General features: G+C 36.6%; 1 protein-coding gene across 1 annotated transcript in view; it reads right to left on the bottom strand.

Annotated features, from left to right (window-relative positions):
• Nucleotides 1-19,471, bottom strand: part of LOC131068394 (serine/threonine-protein kinase GRIK1) — a 119,013-nt gene that overhangs the window by 18,950 nt on the left and 80,592 nt on the right. Inside the window, exon 6 of the mRNA XM_058003576.2 lies at nucleotides 6,354-6,478. Within this exon, the coding sequence (XP_057859559.1) occupies nucleotides 6,354-6,478 (125 nt within the window). The remainder of the gene's footprint in view (nucleotides 1-6,353; nucleotides 6,479-19,471) is intronic.

Genomic DNA, 19,471 nt, shown 5'->3' with positions numbered 1-19,471 from the left:
ATTAAACAAATATTACAATCTTTGATCTTTCTAAGAAGGTATGCAACCAATAATGTTGAAGGCAATCCATTTAACATAGAGCAGAACCACAATGGAATAAATAACGGGGTATATTCCATGTCGATGATTGAATTGTATGTCTTGATCAAATAGACTTGATATCGATAATCAGAAGAGCCAAATTGATTGTCCTTCATAATCGAAAGACAGATCAATCATATATGTAACTCAATTCTCATTGATATTCAATAAAGAGATATTATTAAATTAAGGAAGTATGCCAAGAGATGAAGGACATAACGATATCATTATCATACCAAGAATCTCATCAAGAACAAGTATTACAGATCGATCATACACGAAACAACGATGTGAGTAATTGATAAAGGGATCGATTAAAGCAAGACACATGATCGTGCAATAAGACGGAACAATTAGGATAAAGTAAAGAGACTAATTAATAGCGATTAGTCTATGTGCGTAATACAAGATTGGTAATTAAAAACCATAATTAAACCGCAACAATTAACAGAATTACGAACACTTAATGATAGCGATCAGACAAAGCATGAAAATGGTATGATTAAGGATAATTAAGCGATCAACATGATCACTAATTAAAGAAAGGGGTGCAATTGCATTAAGAGAATCGATCTTCTATGAAGAGGGGTGATCTAACTATGTGGAGACATAATTAAGAAAAGACATACTTCTTTGACAGCAACCTTTCCCAACATGCAAGATATAAGATGGAGATCGAACTCTTTCAGAAGATCATCATATCTTTTATATCTTTATTATATCCTATTCAGATCACCCAACTTGACCATTTGGCCTAGTGTCAAGAACCAGCTGCATATACTTCAAGATTAATAGTAGAGAGAGCACCACAAATAAGATCAGATCAAAACTGTTATTAGGTTACAGGCAGTAACATCCTTGTTTTTGGTGATATGCATAGGCATGTGCTTAATATAAGAAACACGATAATGTTTTTCTGCAGAACTTAATAATAATAATATAATTATAGAGAATAATATAATGATTATAATTACTATAATATTTTATAAGAACTACCTTGCAGTAAAGTATATAGTATAATACTATCTGAAAATAAAGTATATATATATATATATGAATGAACAAGTAAATCTGAGATTATAAATCAAGATTGCATTATCAATTCAATATCAGGAAGAAGATTATGTTATCGCTGATTGGATTCATATTAAGATGGTTTTGTCTCCTAATCTATGTAGTTTAAGTCATAAGTATGTTGAGATGGATTAATTATGGTTAAAACAAGCCCAAACTTAGTAACATACCACCACAGATTTAAAAACTTCCCCTTCTAAAATTTACCAACTGTAATGTCCCCTTCTCAGTGACATTCAGTGGTCCATTGGCCTATTCCGGAGACCCGTAGGCTATTTGGAAAGGAGAATTAGGGTTTCCAACTTTTGTGGAGTTCTACGCGAGCTTTTTAGGGTTTATCAGGGGGGAATTCTTCAGTTCTGGCTATGGTTTCCTTATGGGTTATCCATGAACTCCAAGGTGGCATAACATGCAGTTGACTTTTCGATGAAGTGTGAACTTACTATTTTTAGTAAGTTAGGGTTTGGCTGTTTGGATGATGTAGTTCTATTGAGCTTTCCAAGCTCTTTCTCTGGGTGCGAAGATCATGTTTTTTGAAGCAGTATTTCTTGACTTACTATTTTTAGTAAGTGGTTGTGTTGAGCATTTCTATTTTTAGTAGTCTCGGACAGGGTCCTAATTCAGCCTAGTTCAGTGGTCTTCATTGCACAGCTTCATCCTTGATTTTGATGATAATCAATAATGGAGTTATAACTTATTGAATTAAATATTATTTCCTTATCCTAAGTTTTAATATTTAATTATTTTATTATTGATTAATTGTGTTGTGGGCGACTTAGGGAAAAAGATAATTATCTGCCATTAATATTATTATTTTCCTTAGTCTGGTGGTGTTGAGAATGATAAAACATTTCATGATTGTATTATTTTTAATATTGCAAGTTGTTCACCTAAGGAAAAGTTCGAACTTTGCCTAGGGAGATGGGGAAAGTGGACGCCATGTCTAGTGGAGGACATGACATGAAATGAAATGAGTTTCAAGAGTTTTTGGGCACTATTTGCATTTGAATTTCAAGGGAGAAATCTATAAATACAGGTGTTTGGCCTCTCATTTGGTATCTTGAGAATTTTACACCGTTATGCTGCCGGTTTGGCGATTGAAATCTGAGCTTCGAAGTGTGGCTTCCTAGCTAAGTCTCAGTTTCGTACTTGGGAGATAGTACCTAGCTATGTTCTTGAATTTCCAGTGCTCTTAGAGAGTGTTTTGCAGATTGTGGAGTGTTTTTGTGTGGGTTTGGATTGTTTTCTTGCTGTTGGTCGCGGAGTTGCTGAAACCATATTTCACTCATACCTCTTGGACAAGTGAATCTTTCATTCTGGGTATTTGCTCTATCAAATCGTGGCATTGAGGCGATAAAGTTTGCAGTTTTATAGCTGTTGGTTTGGAGAATTGGATTTTTAGTTGCAAATCGTACCATCTAGCTGGGTTGTACCATTCCAGAGGTGCATTGGGATGCGTGCTGCTGTTTTGAGGCGACTGGATTGCAGGTTTTGTGTTCTTGAATCATCGTCTAGGTTATATCTTTCATTCACATTTGATTTGGTGTGTTTCCGCTTTCGTTTGAGTGAGTTATAATCAATTTGGTGTTGCCAGTTGAGAATAGTCATGTGTGTGTTGACTTCAGATTTTCAATTCAGCAGTAGTGGCTTTATTTGAGATAATTTGATGGTTGTTTATTGCTGTAATCTGCGTTGGATATCATCTCTAATCTTCCCGTTCTATATTGTAAGGTTAAGTAGTAGTACTACTAACCAATTCTAGAGTGTTGCTTGCCCACTGCATAAGTGGAAGAGGTTGGCCTAGCCGCCTACTTGTTATGTAATTCAGTTTGTTGCTCTATCCTCCCACTGAGTTAGTGGTTGAGTGATATTATGTTTGTAATGATCCTCCTGCTGCATAAGCGGTCGAGTTGAGCTTTATTGATGTGTTCAGTCCTCCCGCTGAAACATTGCGGTAGAGTGATTCGTTTTGAGTGTGCTCTTGTTGCCTTTGCTGGTTTACCGCCAAGTATCTTGTTTACCCGTTGGGTAAGCAGAAGGGGCTGGCTTGCCGCCCATTATTGTAATCATTTCTTTCAGCAGCTTGTGGCTAACAATCCCCCACTACCGTATGCTCTCACCCTCCCAGTTTGGGCTCTTGGTGATCAAAAGGTGTAGGGTTCCTTTCAATTATTTGGATTACATTGTTCTAACCCTAACGGGTGATTGGTGTGATTGTGTTCTTGCTTTAAAAAAAAAAAAAAAAATTGTGGGAATATTACACCAACCTCTCTAATTTTAGGTACATCTTTTACACTAAAACAAGCATAAAATCAAATTTACAACATATATAGTGGCATGTGATTTGTACAAATTTCTATATAGTCATTTTCAACTCTTGCACCATGTTTGATGGTCTTTGGATTCCCTCATTGCTTTCTATACAACTACTTTCTAGTTGCACCCTTTGATTCCTGGTGCCTTCTACATCATCATTAATTCTTGGTAGCTCTTTGACACTATAATAAAAGCATAAAATAAAATTTATTGGAATGTGATTTTTACAATTTTTTATATATGAACTTTCAACTCTTCCCACCCTTTTCTATGGCCTTTGGATTCCCTCATTGCTTTCAATACTACTTTACAAGGGCACCCTTGTTTTCCCTAGGTCCTTACTCCTTACGCATGTGACTAAAAAGGAATGTTGGGTAACTTAAAAGCTAACAAATAGGAATTTTCAATATCATCTTATCCACATTCCCAATAGTAAGTATCCAATAACAATGTTGAAAAGCCTTGTTCTTATATCGTTTACCAACCATTTTAACTAATTTATTTAAAAATAAAATCAATTTTGATTTGTTTTATTACTTACACGCTTTTTTACTCTTATCCTAAGAAATACATGTCCTAAATGGATTTTTTTTAGACATCATTGGTTATTTTTTAAGTTTTCATTACCCTAAAAAACTGCTAATCTCAAAAAATATATTTTGAAAGACTATTCAAAAATTAGTATATCAAGAAAATGTAATCAAATATAAGCTTGACATAAATTTTGTTTAATAAAATGGTATTACAAGTTAGATGACAAACATTTGTTTCCAACATAAAGCACCCCTATACAACTATATAAGAGTGTGCTTACTATGTAAAACTTGTATTTAAATGGAGAAACTGCTAATGTTAGTATACCATTATGAATGGAAATGAACTTAGTTTAATGCACTTCATTGGGCATAGATTTTTTTGGTTATCTATTAAAGCTAAAAAAAGAACAAGTATAATATCTAGAAAACCTCTTGTTTAGGGCATGTTTTGCTTAAAGCAAGACCAGAAAGTGCGTGAATGCTGAAAGCTGTCGAAATTGGCATATTCCTTCAGTTAATCCTCTGGCCTTCTTGGCTGGTAAAAGATATAAAAAACAAAGTTTGACAGCAATGCTGTTGGATTGTTGGGATTATTAACGTGAATAAGATAGTTCACAAAGAAGACTATTTTTCAGAAGTTACCAAGACTTCCTTTTTAATCAAATGTATAGATATAGAAAAAATGAGGAAGTGCCTAGAAAATAATTCAACAGAAAAAATGGAGGGGCCAAATGTTATAGAACATGGTAGCCAAAGTTGAAAATTAGTAAATAAAAATTTGAAAAATTGCATTCAACCTTTATCTATATAAAAGAGGTATCGGAGTAGCAAAATTTTGGAATAATCCATGTTGAACCGTAGCCAACAGCCACTTGGCATTATTATCTGAATAAGATAGTTCATAAAGAAGACTATTTGTTAAAAATTTATAAGTTACCAAGCGTTCCTTTTTAGTTACATGTATAGATCTAGAAAAAATGAGTAAGCACTCAGAAAATAATTAAACAGAAAAAATGGAAGGGTCAAATGTTGTATAACTTGGTAGCTAAAATTGAAATTACTAAAAAAAAATTGGTAAAAATTGCACTTTTATTAATAGAAAAGAGCTATCATAGTAGCAAAATTTGGGAATAACCCATATTTGACTGCAGCAAACAGCCGCTTGGAGCTGGGGTCATGCCAGTTTGAACCAAGTGGATGGGCTTTGCTCAAAATTGGTTTCAGTGAAAATTTTGGGTTTTCCTCTTATAAATTCTGGCTTTTAATATTATATTTTCAACTTCTCTCTCCAAAAACAAACATTTTCAATCTTTCAGAGCAAAGGTAAACATTTGAATAAGAGGTCAACAATTTAGGGCACACCTCTAACATTGCTGGTTTTACACTTATCCACATTCATTTTTCACAAATTTGTGGTACTTAATTGACAATTTAATGCTCATCAAGAAATTAAGAGTAACTAGCATGATTAAACAAGTCCTCTATTCATGTATTATGTTTGTTTATATTTCTACATGTACTACATTTGGTATGAAATATCAATAGCAATTCTTTCCATATTTTTAGGAATATTTTAGCATTGTTCAATCTGCCGTTTTTTTTTTTCAATTTAAATGCAAATAAATAGAATTCCATTGACAATTTCAGTTAACCATGTAAATGGAATGCTATTATGGGAGGTGCCATGAATTAGAGAGAATGTAGAGCTTAATTCCAAAAATAATGGGAGATATTTTGAGCTTTTTGGTGGTATGTGTATTGAACATTTTTTTCCAAGAGCCTTCATATGAAAAATTGAAGCCATTCTCCATAACTAAGATTTCATATATATATGGTGTTATGTCAGGAATGTTCAAACTATATTAGCCTAATTTACAAACGTTGTGATGCAAACATTCTTGAAAGATAAATGAAGCTCCAAAATAATCTTACAAAAAAATTAACCTGTGTGCTTGATATTTTACAATTTATGTGAAATCCTGGCCTCCTTGAGGTCTTTCAATAATTCAGTCAGAGGCCACATAAGTACCTTCTCTTTTGTAATAACAGGACCTTTTCATATAGAGACAATACATTTTTTAATCAGGCACTTCGTAAATTAGAAGAAAAACTGCTTAAAAGCTACATTATCTCTAGGCTGCATATGCTAATTGTATCCTGTCTCTTTAAAACATGTATATAAAGCTTGTAAAGGAAAACCTGATAAAAAAAATTATAAAGTCACTTTATTTCAATCTGTGGGAATGTAATCTAGGAAAAGATCTAAATGGAAATTATGGCACCAATCCCGAACAAGTACACAATGGATGTTGTAAGAAGTGTATTTTTTTCTAGAAAATGACTTACACAATTGTGGAGATATATGAGACCTTGAAGAACATCTCGAAAGTATACTCTGGCAGTATCTTCTCCTAATCCTCCAGCAGGTCCAGAACCTTCAAAAATCCACCTTCCTTCAACATACTCGAGGACTGTTTATAATAAACAGAATAATGATTATTACCTATTGTATAGAGATTACTATCAAATAATTTATAGATATTAATATCAAATAATCTGCATGACTAGAGATTAAACTATCTTTAAGGCAATTTTTAAGGATTTTGAATGTACTTCCTTCGGGGAATGCAAACCTTTAATTCCAATCCTTTGGATTGCTCTACAAACCTCTCCATGCTCTCCCACTCTCCTTATTTAACAATTTACAGCATCTCACCCTACCAAATTGCTACCTCACCAGTTAGCCAAGTGCTCGTTAAGGAAAGGAATCTCAATCTGTAGAGGTAATGACTTCCTTACAAAATCATTCATCACAAAATTTAGGCCACAATTGCAAATCTGTAGAATCAGAAAAAGCACCACGAGTTTGCAAGAGAAAAATACAGCCATGAAAGAAAAAAATCATCAAAATCCATTTCCCAGCCATAAAGGAGGATAGGTGCTATCTGAAAACGGAAACCCCTCCCATAGTCTCCTTCCCCATGGCTGAAATGGAATAGAGGCAATGGATGCTAAAGCAAAGAGCACTTACTAATCTTCTGGGAGATTTCCTTGTACCCAAAACTCTTAAGATGTGGTTTATGAAAATTGGAAGGCTCCTGGATTTTATAAGCTATTGATGATGCCCTACCATGTCCATCTTTTTAGCTAAAGAAATAATTTAAGTTGTCCTAAACAGTAACTTTATGTCATATTCTTAAAAGACAACTTACATTTTATTATTAAAAAGTTATAAAATGTCATTAGGTTTGGGGTCCAAAAGCGATATTAATTACAAGGACTTTCTGAACACTTTTAAACTAAAGTTTTGGAGTGAAAATGAGAAAAAAAAAAAATAATATTATAATCCCCTCAAGTGCTATTTAAGGAATTGAGCATTGAAGAGGGTTACCAATTTATCAAATCAAACCCCCAATCTCCTAAGATTGAAATATGTTCATCTTTTTGCCTAAAGACAATAACCTTTTGGAAAATGATCAAGGATGGAAACCCTCCTATTCATGTGAGTAATTCTATTCAAGGTGCCATTGTATTGAACATTTACAATTATTTTCAGTTTCTATTAGTTATGTTGAATGGTTTGCAGAGTTCAGAATATTATTCTTATGTGATTAAAAGTCAAATATTCAAAAGGCTGGATTTAGCTCAAATTTTCTTTATAATCTTTGTTATGCTGGCCATATCATTTCTAGGCACAGCCATAGCAATTTCATTGCAATTTATATCATGATAGGGGCTTCCATACTTTTTTGAATATCATAAATTTTACTATGTAACTCACTAACATGTCCCCGGCCAAAATAGGGACATCCCTAGCAGGGGATGTTTCAAGGATGCAGGGACTGGTCAAAAACACCCCCTCACCATCCCCAAAAAAATTTAAAATTTGGAAATGTCCCAAGGAAATTTATGAAATTCCAAAAAACAGCACAGGGAACAGCAAGCCGTCCCCTACAGCCCAGCAAGTTTTCATTTCATTTTAAAAAAAACCAAAGGGATGTGGGGGGGGCCTTGTAACCTAAAACCTTAAAAACGTATTATAACATTCAAAACCAAAAAAAGAGCTCATTTGTGTCATTTTGCATAGAGGAATTAGTCTACATATAGCTTCATCCAGTCAGTGAAGAGGAATAGACTTAGGATCAACAAACTCGAGTATTGTCAAACTCCAACTGCACATTGGGATGTTGAACCCAAAGATAATACACAGGTTCATGAGGCAATGATGAGGCTGAGGCAGCCTCTCATAGTGGCAATGACTTAGTCTCCGATCTTGATGCAATATCAAGAGAGGTTGATTAGGGACAGCTGTATGTTTCTATACTTTTGCCATTTTTTGTTGAAACTTGCAGCCTTTGAGCATTCTGTTGTAATTTTTATATAATATGTATGCACACTGTCAATGAATGCAATTAAATTTTATTAAAACTTGATTTGTTTGTTGCTTTATGCTACAAATGATTACAAAGAGAAATTTAAATTATGGAACTAGTGGCCCTGAATCCACCAAATATATAGTTGGTGTTTCCATCTCATTGCCCAAGGATATCCTATGGGATAGCCAATTCCAATCAACAAATCCTTGGATCAATGGCCAACAAACGAGAATCAATCAAAGATTGATTGATTTCTCCTGCACTTCAGGCTTTGCTAAACCTAGGCGGGTGAACCTTGCAATATTTAAAGTTCTAGCACAAATTGTTGCAAATATTGCATATATAGCGAATGAATCCCAATGAAAATATACCGAGGAAAGATGAAATATCTTAAGTGTGGCTGCACTCTTGGTTTATTATCATTAACTCATCAATTAGGATTAAACCCTAAACTAAAACTAATCTAAAGAACAAGATATTAAAAGAAATTTTGAATTTTGAATTTGATTCTAAAAATTGTGTAGGCTCTCAAATAGATCGGTGCCTAAATCCTAGGGAGATGGAGTCAAGATGCAAATCATAAACACATCCATATAACAGATTTAACTATAATCATTTAAACTTCAACACTTACGCATTACATTAATGTGTCTCTATAGACCAATACAAAGTTCTACTTACATATCCTAATTATCCCTTCAACTTCATTGCAATGTGCAAACAAAATTTAATTCTTTCATTAAAACAAACCCATAGGCACATCACACAATTACAAGGAAACTGCAATGACAAATCAAAATATGCTCGATATATTGATTCATATGAAATTGAAAGTACAAATAGGAGACAAGTCTACACTGTATTCATTAATACTCAAAAATGATTGAATCAGTTACATAAACATGCTAATATTTTGCAACTATTCTCTGTAAATCTAGCTTAGACACTTCTTTCTATCTACCCACCTGTCAATGTGTTTTTATGCACAATTGAACACAGAATAAAATACCAACGTATCTTATCCTCTCTTGAACAAAGTCTCTCAAATGCTATGCTTCACGATCAAATGAGACAACTCCAAGGTTACAAAACGTCAGGTCTTGACTTGTGGATAAGCTCAATGGTTGATGTGATAATGTTGGAATCACAAAAGGGACTTACATTGTACATGAATGCTTGAATACTTAGACGTTGTTGGAAAGTGGGACTAACTCATCTAACAAAGAAAGATCAAAAGGAAAGGGTTTAGAGAGTCTAATCTAATCCTAAGAAAGTAGGATGTAGTGGATGACTTGGCGAGACTCGACTAGACTTTGCTTTGACATCAATGAACAACTCCACAAAGCTAGTGCAATCTTCTAGAGTATAGTTATAGATGTTCAAATTACTACCATCAACATCAATACCATCAAGGCAACGCATACCAATGGACGAGAAATAATTGAAGTTAAGTTCGATTCATATTCCAATTGACCACACAAGGCAAACTTACAATCAGCAAAAAGCTAGTGGCGTGGATGAACGAATTTCACTATTAATCATTCACAATTCCTTTCATTCATCTAATCAACATGAAAGCAAATGAGAAGTAGAAATCATGTAACTTGTTGAAACAACACATTTCACCATATCTTCAATGAAAAGAGTACTTCCATTTACAAGTCTTAGCAACAATTTCTCCTTCTCCTACTCTATTCCAACTTCTAACTTCTAATCTATCTATTCTTCTACTTTTCTAACATTAACCCTTACAAATGAGAAGTTTGAGCTTTTTATAGTGCTCTCAATACAATTTGATGGCTCGGATTGATTTTCAAATCAATAGCCAAAATCTTACAATAAAACCCTAATTAGGGTTTTTTAAAACAACACCCTTTGACCAATGAGAAAATTACATTTTATATGACACATGTTCTCCTTTGAATTTCAACCAATAGATGATGAGGGTAGGTACATTGAACTTTGTGTCTCCATGGGATAAGTCAAATGCATTGCATCTGGACATCTTGACTTCGAACCTTTTGATTCGTTGAACAATGACTGGGATGCCACCTCAATTTGCATTGTAGACTTGATACTCTATCATGAATGAATGTTGATGCCTGGGGCAATATCTCTTGAGTCTTGATACTCAACATCTCAAGCTTCAGCAATGATGATGAAGGCATGTTCTCAAATTATATCATTTTGTTCAAGCTAATCTTCTAACTTTGATTAACTCTTATGACTTGATCACACTTGCATTTCCATCCTTTTGTTCGAGAATCCTAAATTGGTTCACTTCTTGATAAGTTCGATTCCAAATTGTTTTGAAATCCTTTACCTTAGAGTACTAACAATGGTTCTTGGGTTTCCGGAGGAAATCCAAGATTGTAAACATTTTCCTCTCATCTCCATTGTGTATGCTTGATCATCCCTACTGAAATCTTCTTTCAAGCCCTTTTGATGTCGAAAATTCTTTGCTTTGGTGAATTCTTCTAGAACTTGACCCTTTATCCTAGACAAGTGGAACTCCCCATGTTGATGTAGACTTTTGTGATATATCAGCGTTACCAGGAGACGCATCTCAAGACCCCTAGGACACGTCTCAGAGACTGGGACATGTCTCTCATCTCCCAGACGTCTCTGGAAGCGCCTCTCAGAGGTGGGTGCGTTGGAGAGACGTCTCCTACGTCTCCCATAAAAATATGTGGCGTCTCCTGTCACAAAAAATAATAAAGAAATTTTAAAAAAAACCCCGACGCAACGCGGCGTGACGAAAAATGGCCGAACGAAAACCTAAAACACGCAGCCTTTTTCATTGACTTAAAACTTAAAACACCCGATGATTTTTTTAAACACCATTCAAAGCCATAAAACAGAAAACCTAAATCGCAGCACAAAAAGAATCGACGGAAAAACTAAATTGCAGCACAGACGAGTGTCACAGCCAGCTGAACAGGTGCAGGTGCAACGCAAAACAAGTGGGCACCGGCAGGTTTCAACTCAAGTAAGTGCCCAGATTTCTTCAGTTTTTTTATTTTTCATTTTCGATTTTGTTTGAAACTTCAAATATTTTTTATTTTGTTTTTAATAAGTACTATTAATAATTTAATAGTTAATGAATCAATTTTTGTTATAATTTTAATTAGCATTTATGGTTTATAATTTTAATTTATTCTATTTATATGTTATTATAAAAAATTTAATTCTTTTAAATTTTGTTATAAAAGTGTTAATAACTTAATACTTAATAGTGAATACTAAGTATTCGTAAAATTTTATCAAATATGTAGTGTGAACATAGAAACGGGACTCGCCCGGACTCACCTAAACTCGGCGAGTCCGAGTTCGAGTCATGCTCGCCGAGTCTCTGGGGCTCGGACTCGGACTCGTCCGAGTCTGGCGAGCAAATCACCGAGTTGGCGAGTTTGGCTCAAACTCGCCAAACTCGGCGAGTCCCAAGCCCCAAACTCGGCTACTGGTTGAGGTTAGTAAAATGACCAAAAAAATACATTTTAAAAAGTTTTTTTTAAATGAATGGTATCGTCTTTGTTCACTACAACCTTCACCTGAGAATGAGAAAAATTAGGGTTACAACATGTCAGTGAATAGAAAAAAAACACCCGACACCTTTATTAAATAATAAGATGTTTTGGCCTCGCAAGGGGCGCTGCCCCCAAACCCCCGTCAAAAAATATGGGGGGAAACTGCGTCAATAGAAGTAGGGAAAATTTAAGCTCCGAGTCTGACACTGATTGGATCGACCAGGTAGATATAGAGGCTGAGACTGTAACCATGGCAGAGGAGGAGCGGAGTGCACAAGCACAGACAGGAGATTCAGAGGCAGATAGTGACACAGATGTTCCTAATGTTGATGAGCATGGCATGGTGTCACGGGGAGCGGCTATGGCTGTCGAATCATCCAGGACCTACCTTAGACGCCTTCGTAGGGGGCCGAGGCCAAAGGGTGAAGGCTCCTCTGAGCCATAGGCTTGTAGTTGTATTTACCTTTGGTATTTGTATGAAACATTTGATGATGATCATATGATGACATGGATTTTTTATTCCATGAGTTTTGTAATATTGTATACATTTGACAATATTTATATATCTATGTTTGTTATTTCCTTCAGCTACAATTTGCGTTTATGCTTATGTGATTGATGTATACTTGTGTATGTAATCAAATGAGCCGAGTTTGATGTTGTTATTGTGTCTTTAAGGTGTATTCAATAAAGGGTGCCTGAAACAAGTTTTAAATCTTTAAAAATCTCTAAATTTCTTAAGTTTTTCACTTTCCCAAGTCCAACCGAGTCTGGAGCCGAGTCTGACACTGAGTCCCGAGTCCGAGTCCGAGTCGGCCTTGCCGAGTCCGAGCCGAGTCCGAGTCCCGTTTCTTTGAGTGTGAGTTTTGAACTTTTTAGTCTTTTTGACACAATGACATTTGACATATGTGTATTTAAACTTGAAAGTTAATATTGATTTGTTAAACTTTTCCACTATTCTTGTTTTCAAAATTCGATGTTATGACTTATGATATTTACTAAAAATTATAAAATTATATTAAAAAAGTAATTTGCCGTTTCCAAGCACCCCCGTCTCCTATTTTTGAAAATTTGTCGTACCGGTACCAGTACCCGTCTCCGAAGTACCCAAGTACCCCTGTCTCCTGGTAACCTCGTGATATATATATATATATATATATATCAGATCTTCCCTTAGTTCATGAGTTTGATCCTCATCTTGCGATGATGATGAATGTTGGAATGTTCCTTTTCTTGAGATGATTGATTTCCCTTTGTCCTTTATGTCAAAGATGTCTTGGAGCTACCCTGATCTTCATTTGAACACCCTGGTGTTGTAAGCTCCTCATGTTGGAGACCATTAACTTTGTGGAGTAGCCCCTTGTATTGCATCCCATCTTGATGTAATCTTGAATGTGCATCCTCATTCCTCGCTATGATTCCCCAATCAAACCTAAAAAAGAAAACATATTGAATCATATTGATGAAATAATAAAATGGACTTAATCCAACGCACCCTTATCATATCAAAACCTTATCAATTAGGTGTGAAAGCCCCTTTTCAAATCTGGAAATGCATTTTGTTGTCTAGAAGCATCTGATTCTGAGTCTGATTTTATGTTCACCAAAGGTCTGATCGAAATCACTTATTGAATGATGTTGAAATGATATGAAACACCTCTTTTATATAGGCGTTTAAGGCTAGAAGTTGCATCTTTTCATATTCATCCTAAGCCAGCTTGGTCTAGCATATAAAATGTTTTATTTTATTTTCAAGTTTTTTAACAGTTTGACCTTTCCCTGCCTTTTGGTTAAGTTCAATACGCTTTGTCTTTTGGTTCACATTGGCTTTTGTTACATTATTATCGTGAATTCTGGGGTTCAAAATTGTGATCAGTCTCATCTTTTAAATGAGATACTTCTTTTAATAGTGGGCCCCTCTTTCATCCTTGCTGGTGCCAAACTCTTATATGCCTAACGAGGTTTTTTGATTTTTTTAATTTGTGATCGGTCTCCTCTTTGAGTGGGCCTTCTTTACATCCTTGCTGCCGCTAAGACTTTTCTTTCATGCACATTAGATGCTTGGAAAAAAGTTTAACATGTCGTGATGGAGAAGTGGAGAGGGATGTCCACAAGAAAGGGGGGTGTCTTGGATGTGAAGGGAAATATATGCCGCGGTGGAAGAGTAGTGTGGAAGGTTGGTTAAAGAGCATGTGTCGCTGTGGAAGAGTAGTGCGGAAGGTTGGTGAAAGAGCATGTGTCGCGGTGGAAGAGGTGATGGGGATGTGAAGAAGTAATATGTCATGGTGAGGAGGAAGTAAGGGATGTGGTGAAAGGAAGGTGTCACGGTGTAGAGTGTGTTAAGGATGTGGCAAGGAAGCATGTGTCACGAGGAAGATAGGGGTGTCGGATGTAGAAAGGGGATGTGTCGCGATGGGAAGGGAGAGACGGATGTCGTAAGAAGGAAGGTGCCGTAGTGGATAGGAAGTAAGGAAGGTCGGTGGGAAAGGTGTTGGGGTGAGAGAGGTAAGGAAGGCAAGGATATGGTAAGAAGGATGGACTGGGGGGTAAAAAGAGAGAAATAAGGATGAGTGTCAGTGGGTGTAAAATGGAAGTTGGGGAGATATAAGGTAGGATGATGTCGGAGGTATAAGGGTAGTAAAGGATGGGATGGGCTATAAGGGGATAGTGAATGAATTTTAGGATATGTTGGGGAATGAAGGATATGGGGGGTGAAAAGATAGGTTAGGATAGGATGGAAGTTGGGAGGTAAAAGGTAGTGAAAAATGGGAGGTAAAAAGGGTGTGAAGGATGGGATGGAGGTTAGGTAGGTGAAGTAAGGGTAAAGGGGTATGAGGTGAAAGTTTAGGATAGGATGCAGGAGATGGAAGGGCAGTGTTAGGTAAAGGGTTAGGATGGGATGTAAGAAATGTGAAGGAGGTTAAGGGATGTGGATGTGAAAGGTAGATGGAAGATAGGAATGATAGGAAGTGAGGTGGAAAGGGAGGCATAAGGGATGTGGAGGATGAAGATAATGAGGGGATAAAGAAGGGATAGGATTAGAAAATGTAGGACGGAGGAAAGATGGAGGATGGAAGAAGATGATTGAAAATGGAGGGAAGATGGAGGTGGATGGAAGGAAGGGAGAATAGAGAGAGGCATGAAGGATGCCACAGCTAGGGAAGGTGTAAAGGTTATCCACTTGCTGAAGGTTTTGCAAATGGGGTTGCAAGCTAAGTGGGTTTAACCTTGGAGGAAACTCCGTGGTTAAGCACACTTGAGTTGGAGTAGTACTGGGATGGGTGACCTCCCGAGAAGGCCCAATGCTTCACCTCTATGAGCATCACCTAGATGCAATGTGTGCTAAGTGGACCATTCATTCTCATGAGAGATGGGTTCTTGTGAACCACTACTCATGAAACATGGGTCAATGAGTTTGACTCAAAAACTACACAGTTGAATCCTGATAGCAATATCATAAATATATTCTTTTATATTTTAATTTAAATTATATTTTTATTCTTTTGTATTTTAATTTTATTGATATTATTTATTATTAAATTTTGTTTCAAAGTGGGGACATTACATACTAAATCTAAACAAGCTTGGAAAAGCTATCAAAATGCCTACCAAGGAACTAGGAAAGTGAAGATTATGAGATTGCAAATGCTGGAAAGGGAATTTCCAAAACTTCAAATGAAAGAATTTAAGGCTATGAATAACTACTTTACCCATGCAATGGGTGTGATGAACTACGTAAACATGGCAAGACCATGGAGGACCAAAGGATTGTAGGGAAGATTTTGAGGAGTTTACCAACAAGAGTTGATCCCATTGTTGTTGCTATTGAGCAGTCTTAAAATCTACAAAAGCTAAGATGAGCTTATGGGCTCTTTGCAAACACATAAACAAAGGTTGAATAGTGTAGACGTATAAAAATGACCATATTCCTAAATGAATATTTTATGTTCATTCCTCTATTTAGTTAAATCTAATTTAATTAAATCGCCCACATTCCTCTATTTAATTAAGTAAATTATTCAATTTATTTAGTTACAATCACTAGAACCTTTTACATCCTTTAATTGAATAAATCATTTAATTAAATCCCTTCTTCTAACTTTTTAATTAAATTTACATTTAATTAATAGTTCACCCCAAATTGAATAAATCTAATTTATTCAATTTCCCAAATTACAACCAAATTGAAATAAAACAATTTATTTTAATTCTATTTTCCCTCACCCACTTGCAAAATCCTACATCTCCCACTTGCATCCTAAATCCCCTTTCTAAATTCTTCTAGAACCTATCTAATCCTAATCAATTAACCTAATCCATCCCCTAATTATTGTCACATTCCTAAGCAACTTGGAGTCACTTCTCAAAGACTCCAAAGTCTTTGAAAAGCATTTAATGCTTTGTGTGTTCAACAAATTAACCCCTAAAGTCTTCCAAACCACTAATGGCTCTTACATGACCATTTATGGTTAATTCCACTTGCACCCATGGTTCAGGACTTTAACCCTTAAACTTAACCTCCATATAACCCAATGGCCTCATCAAGCATTTATTGGTTTGACCATGGTTATTCCTTTATCCTTTGCACAAGAGTTTACCTCTTGGGTAAAAGCTTTATCCAATGGATTACCCTAACCTAACCTTAACCCTTACCTCCTAGGGTAACCATGAGGTCTTCTCAAGCATATAATGCTTCCTACCTCTCCTCTCAACCAGCCTTATGTTGACAATTGTCACCATTTCATTGGTGAAAATTGTAAACATGGATTGACAACTTTCAAACTTGACCCTTGATTAACTCTTTCAATCCTGGCCATCCATTGCCCTATTTTTACTATAAATAGAGCTCTCATTCCTCCATTTTAGCATCCATGCAAGCTTTTAGTATCTCATTTATGCTCAATTTTATTAGCACATCTAGCTTCTCTTTGTAATAGGAATTAATCTAATAAACATTTTAGACTATTTCCTTTATCATTAGCTTAACTCATAAACTAGTATATCATGTTAGGATAGTATTGCTACTAATCTTGTCATCTTATAATCTAGTTTATTGCATTTGTAGAATCATGCATAGATAGGATGCATTTCCATAATTAAATCAATCATAAGCATCCCTCGTTCTTGCATTTGTCATCCCTAAGCCACTTTGCTCAGTGATCTGAGAGCAAAGACATTGGCTTGAAGGACCTTGTGAGATAGAGAACCATGGAACCAACCTTGGGAAGTTGACTCATTCTTCATGACTCCATAACTTGCACCAAGAAGTCCTGTGGGTGTGAGAGTAAGCCTCTTTGAGACCACATTTTTCACTTTTTAAGTTTCATTGACCCGCTTTACCCGCATACAAATAGAATAGTCAATTCCTCACTTCAGCATGCTTTTAAATGGCAATTTTCATTTAAAGAAAAGGGGAAAATGACGAATTTCCATCAAGGAGATTCATCAAGAGGAAGCAACAAAGGCATATAAGGAAAAGGATTTAAAAGAAGGAAGATCAAGTAATTTCAATTAAGGAGGATGAAACAAGTGTATATTCCATGAAGCGAGTGTAAGAGGAAGGGGGTAGCAGCTATACTCATGCATGTGAAGCTCACAAGTATGATGAATCTCATATTCAATACCACTGGTGAAAAAAATTGGTCAATCTTGCTATGAATGTAGAAAGAAAATATATGATATGAACAAACAATACAAATTTTTCTTAAGGAAAATAAAACTAAAAAATGAAAATATTGACTCAATGTTTATCACTTGCAATGTGTTGTCGGGAAATATGTATATCTTATGTTTTGGTAGTAATGTTATTTGTTAGTAGTTAGTAGCCGACGGGTAGGGAGTTGGAGTCGTGACGGTTGTGTCGCACCCCTTCGACTGTTATATATTGTACTACCTGCAGGTATTGAAGGATGTGATGTTTACGACAGATAATACTATGGACATTGGGTGCATTCTGAGTCATTAATGGAAAGCTTATTCTTGTATTCATCTTGTACTTGCATTGTTCATTTCTGCATTACTTATGTACTCTTTCTGTTTACCCAGTGAGGCAAACATTTGGCACCATTGCCGATTTCAAACCTGGGAATGGGAGTAACCCGTATGGCACAACGATAATGGGCCAACCCCTGGATGAAGGGACAAGCACCCCTGAGGGAGAAGAGCCGGAAGAATTGTTCGACGGAGAGAGAACACTAACAGTGGACTTCCGATGCATCCTTCACGCAGCAATTGAAACCCACGTACGAAGGGAAGCCACGCAAGAAGACGTGCCCGAAAGTGTTGTGTGGTCTGCCCTATCAGTGAGCCTTGCAGTGAACCAGTTGATGACCAACCTTCCCAAGTTGTTGGCTCAAGCATTTCTTGCTCTCCAGAACCGCCGAGAGGAAACCTATCGCGAAACCCGTCGTCAACAGATCTTGCGGCAGTACGAAGAGAGGTGTCGACGAGAGGAAGAGGAGCGTGATGAAACCAGACGAAGGACAAACAATCCCTGAATTGCGAATGGAGAAATAAAGAAGAACACTGTCATTGGAATTACGTTAACATACATTGTATACAGGAGAATGAATTAATAAGAAGGTGTTCTTGTTTTAAAAGTGATATTTTGTTTCATCAAGCGGAATTAGAATTGATGCCCTATCTATTAAATAAGGACAAAAGTAAAAAGGAATATGTGGAAGAGGTTGAAAAAGCCCAATGAGCATTGATTATCGAACAACAAGCTGAACGTAGGAGACGGTTAAAGGGAATCGCAGAGGAACTAAGCGGAAGGAACAACAAAAATGGCGAGGCAAGGGCCAAGTCTCGAATTTAATTGAAGCCACACGGAAGCAACTGGGAGACCTTTCCCTCACGTTGGAAGAAATTGGGGACGGGAGTACGGTAGAACCGTACACACCATTCAGACGAGAGGTCGAGACCAGGAAGGAAAAGGAGACCGAAACCGAGACCAGAGAAGTAGGAGATACTGGTGCAGCCGAAGGTGTCGGGAGGACACAGGGGCACGGTAGCAAAAGCAATCTGTTCAGGTCGGGCTCAGCCATCCCTGGTAGTCAAGGCAGTCTAGTGGGACCTAGCGGACCAGTTTCCGGAGTACCTGGCAGTAGTGGACCTGGAGGGCCGATCTCGGGAGGTATGAACCTTGGAGGTTCCGGAGGGCAAGGTGCGCCGAAGGTAAGAAGCGTGATGGCGGGCAAACAGAAGTTGCCCAGATTCAACGAAGATGGCAAAGATGACCCCGTACAACACTGTCGTACGTGTGAGACAATATGGTCAGCCAATGAGGTGGTTGACAAAGCGGATTGGGTGGTGCAGTTCCCTGCCACCCTGAGAGGGGTAGCCATTGATTGGTACTCTAATGTGGATAAAGCAAAGGTGGGAACATGGGATGACCTACAGAAAGCTTTCGAGACAAAGTTTCGACTCCTTCGAGATGATAATGAGATTGTGGCGGAGATATTAAGCACAAAGCAAGGAAAGCACGAGACAGTGCGAACATACAGCTGACGGTTAAAGGAGTTACTAGGGAAGATGGAGAACTAGCCGGCTGACGGACTAA

This window comes from Cryptomeria japonica, chromosome 5 (assembly GCF_030272615.1).
Source record: "Cryptomeria japonica chromosome 5, Sugi_1.0, whole genome shotgun sequence".
Classification (NCBI taxonomy): Eukaryota; Viridiplantae; Streptophyta; class Pinopsida; order Cupressales; family Cupressaceae; genus Cryptomeria; species Cryptomeria japonica.
This window is presented reverse-complemented; position numbering and strand designations above follow the sequence as displayed.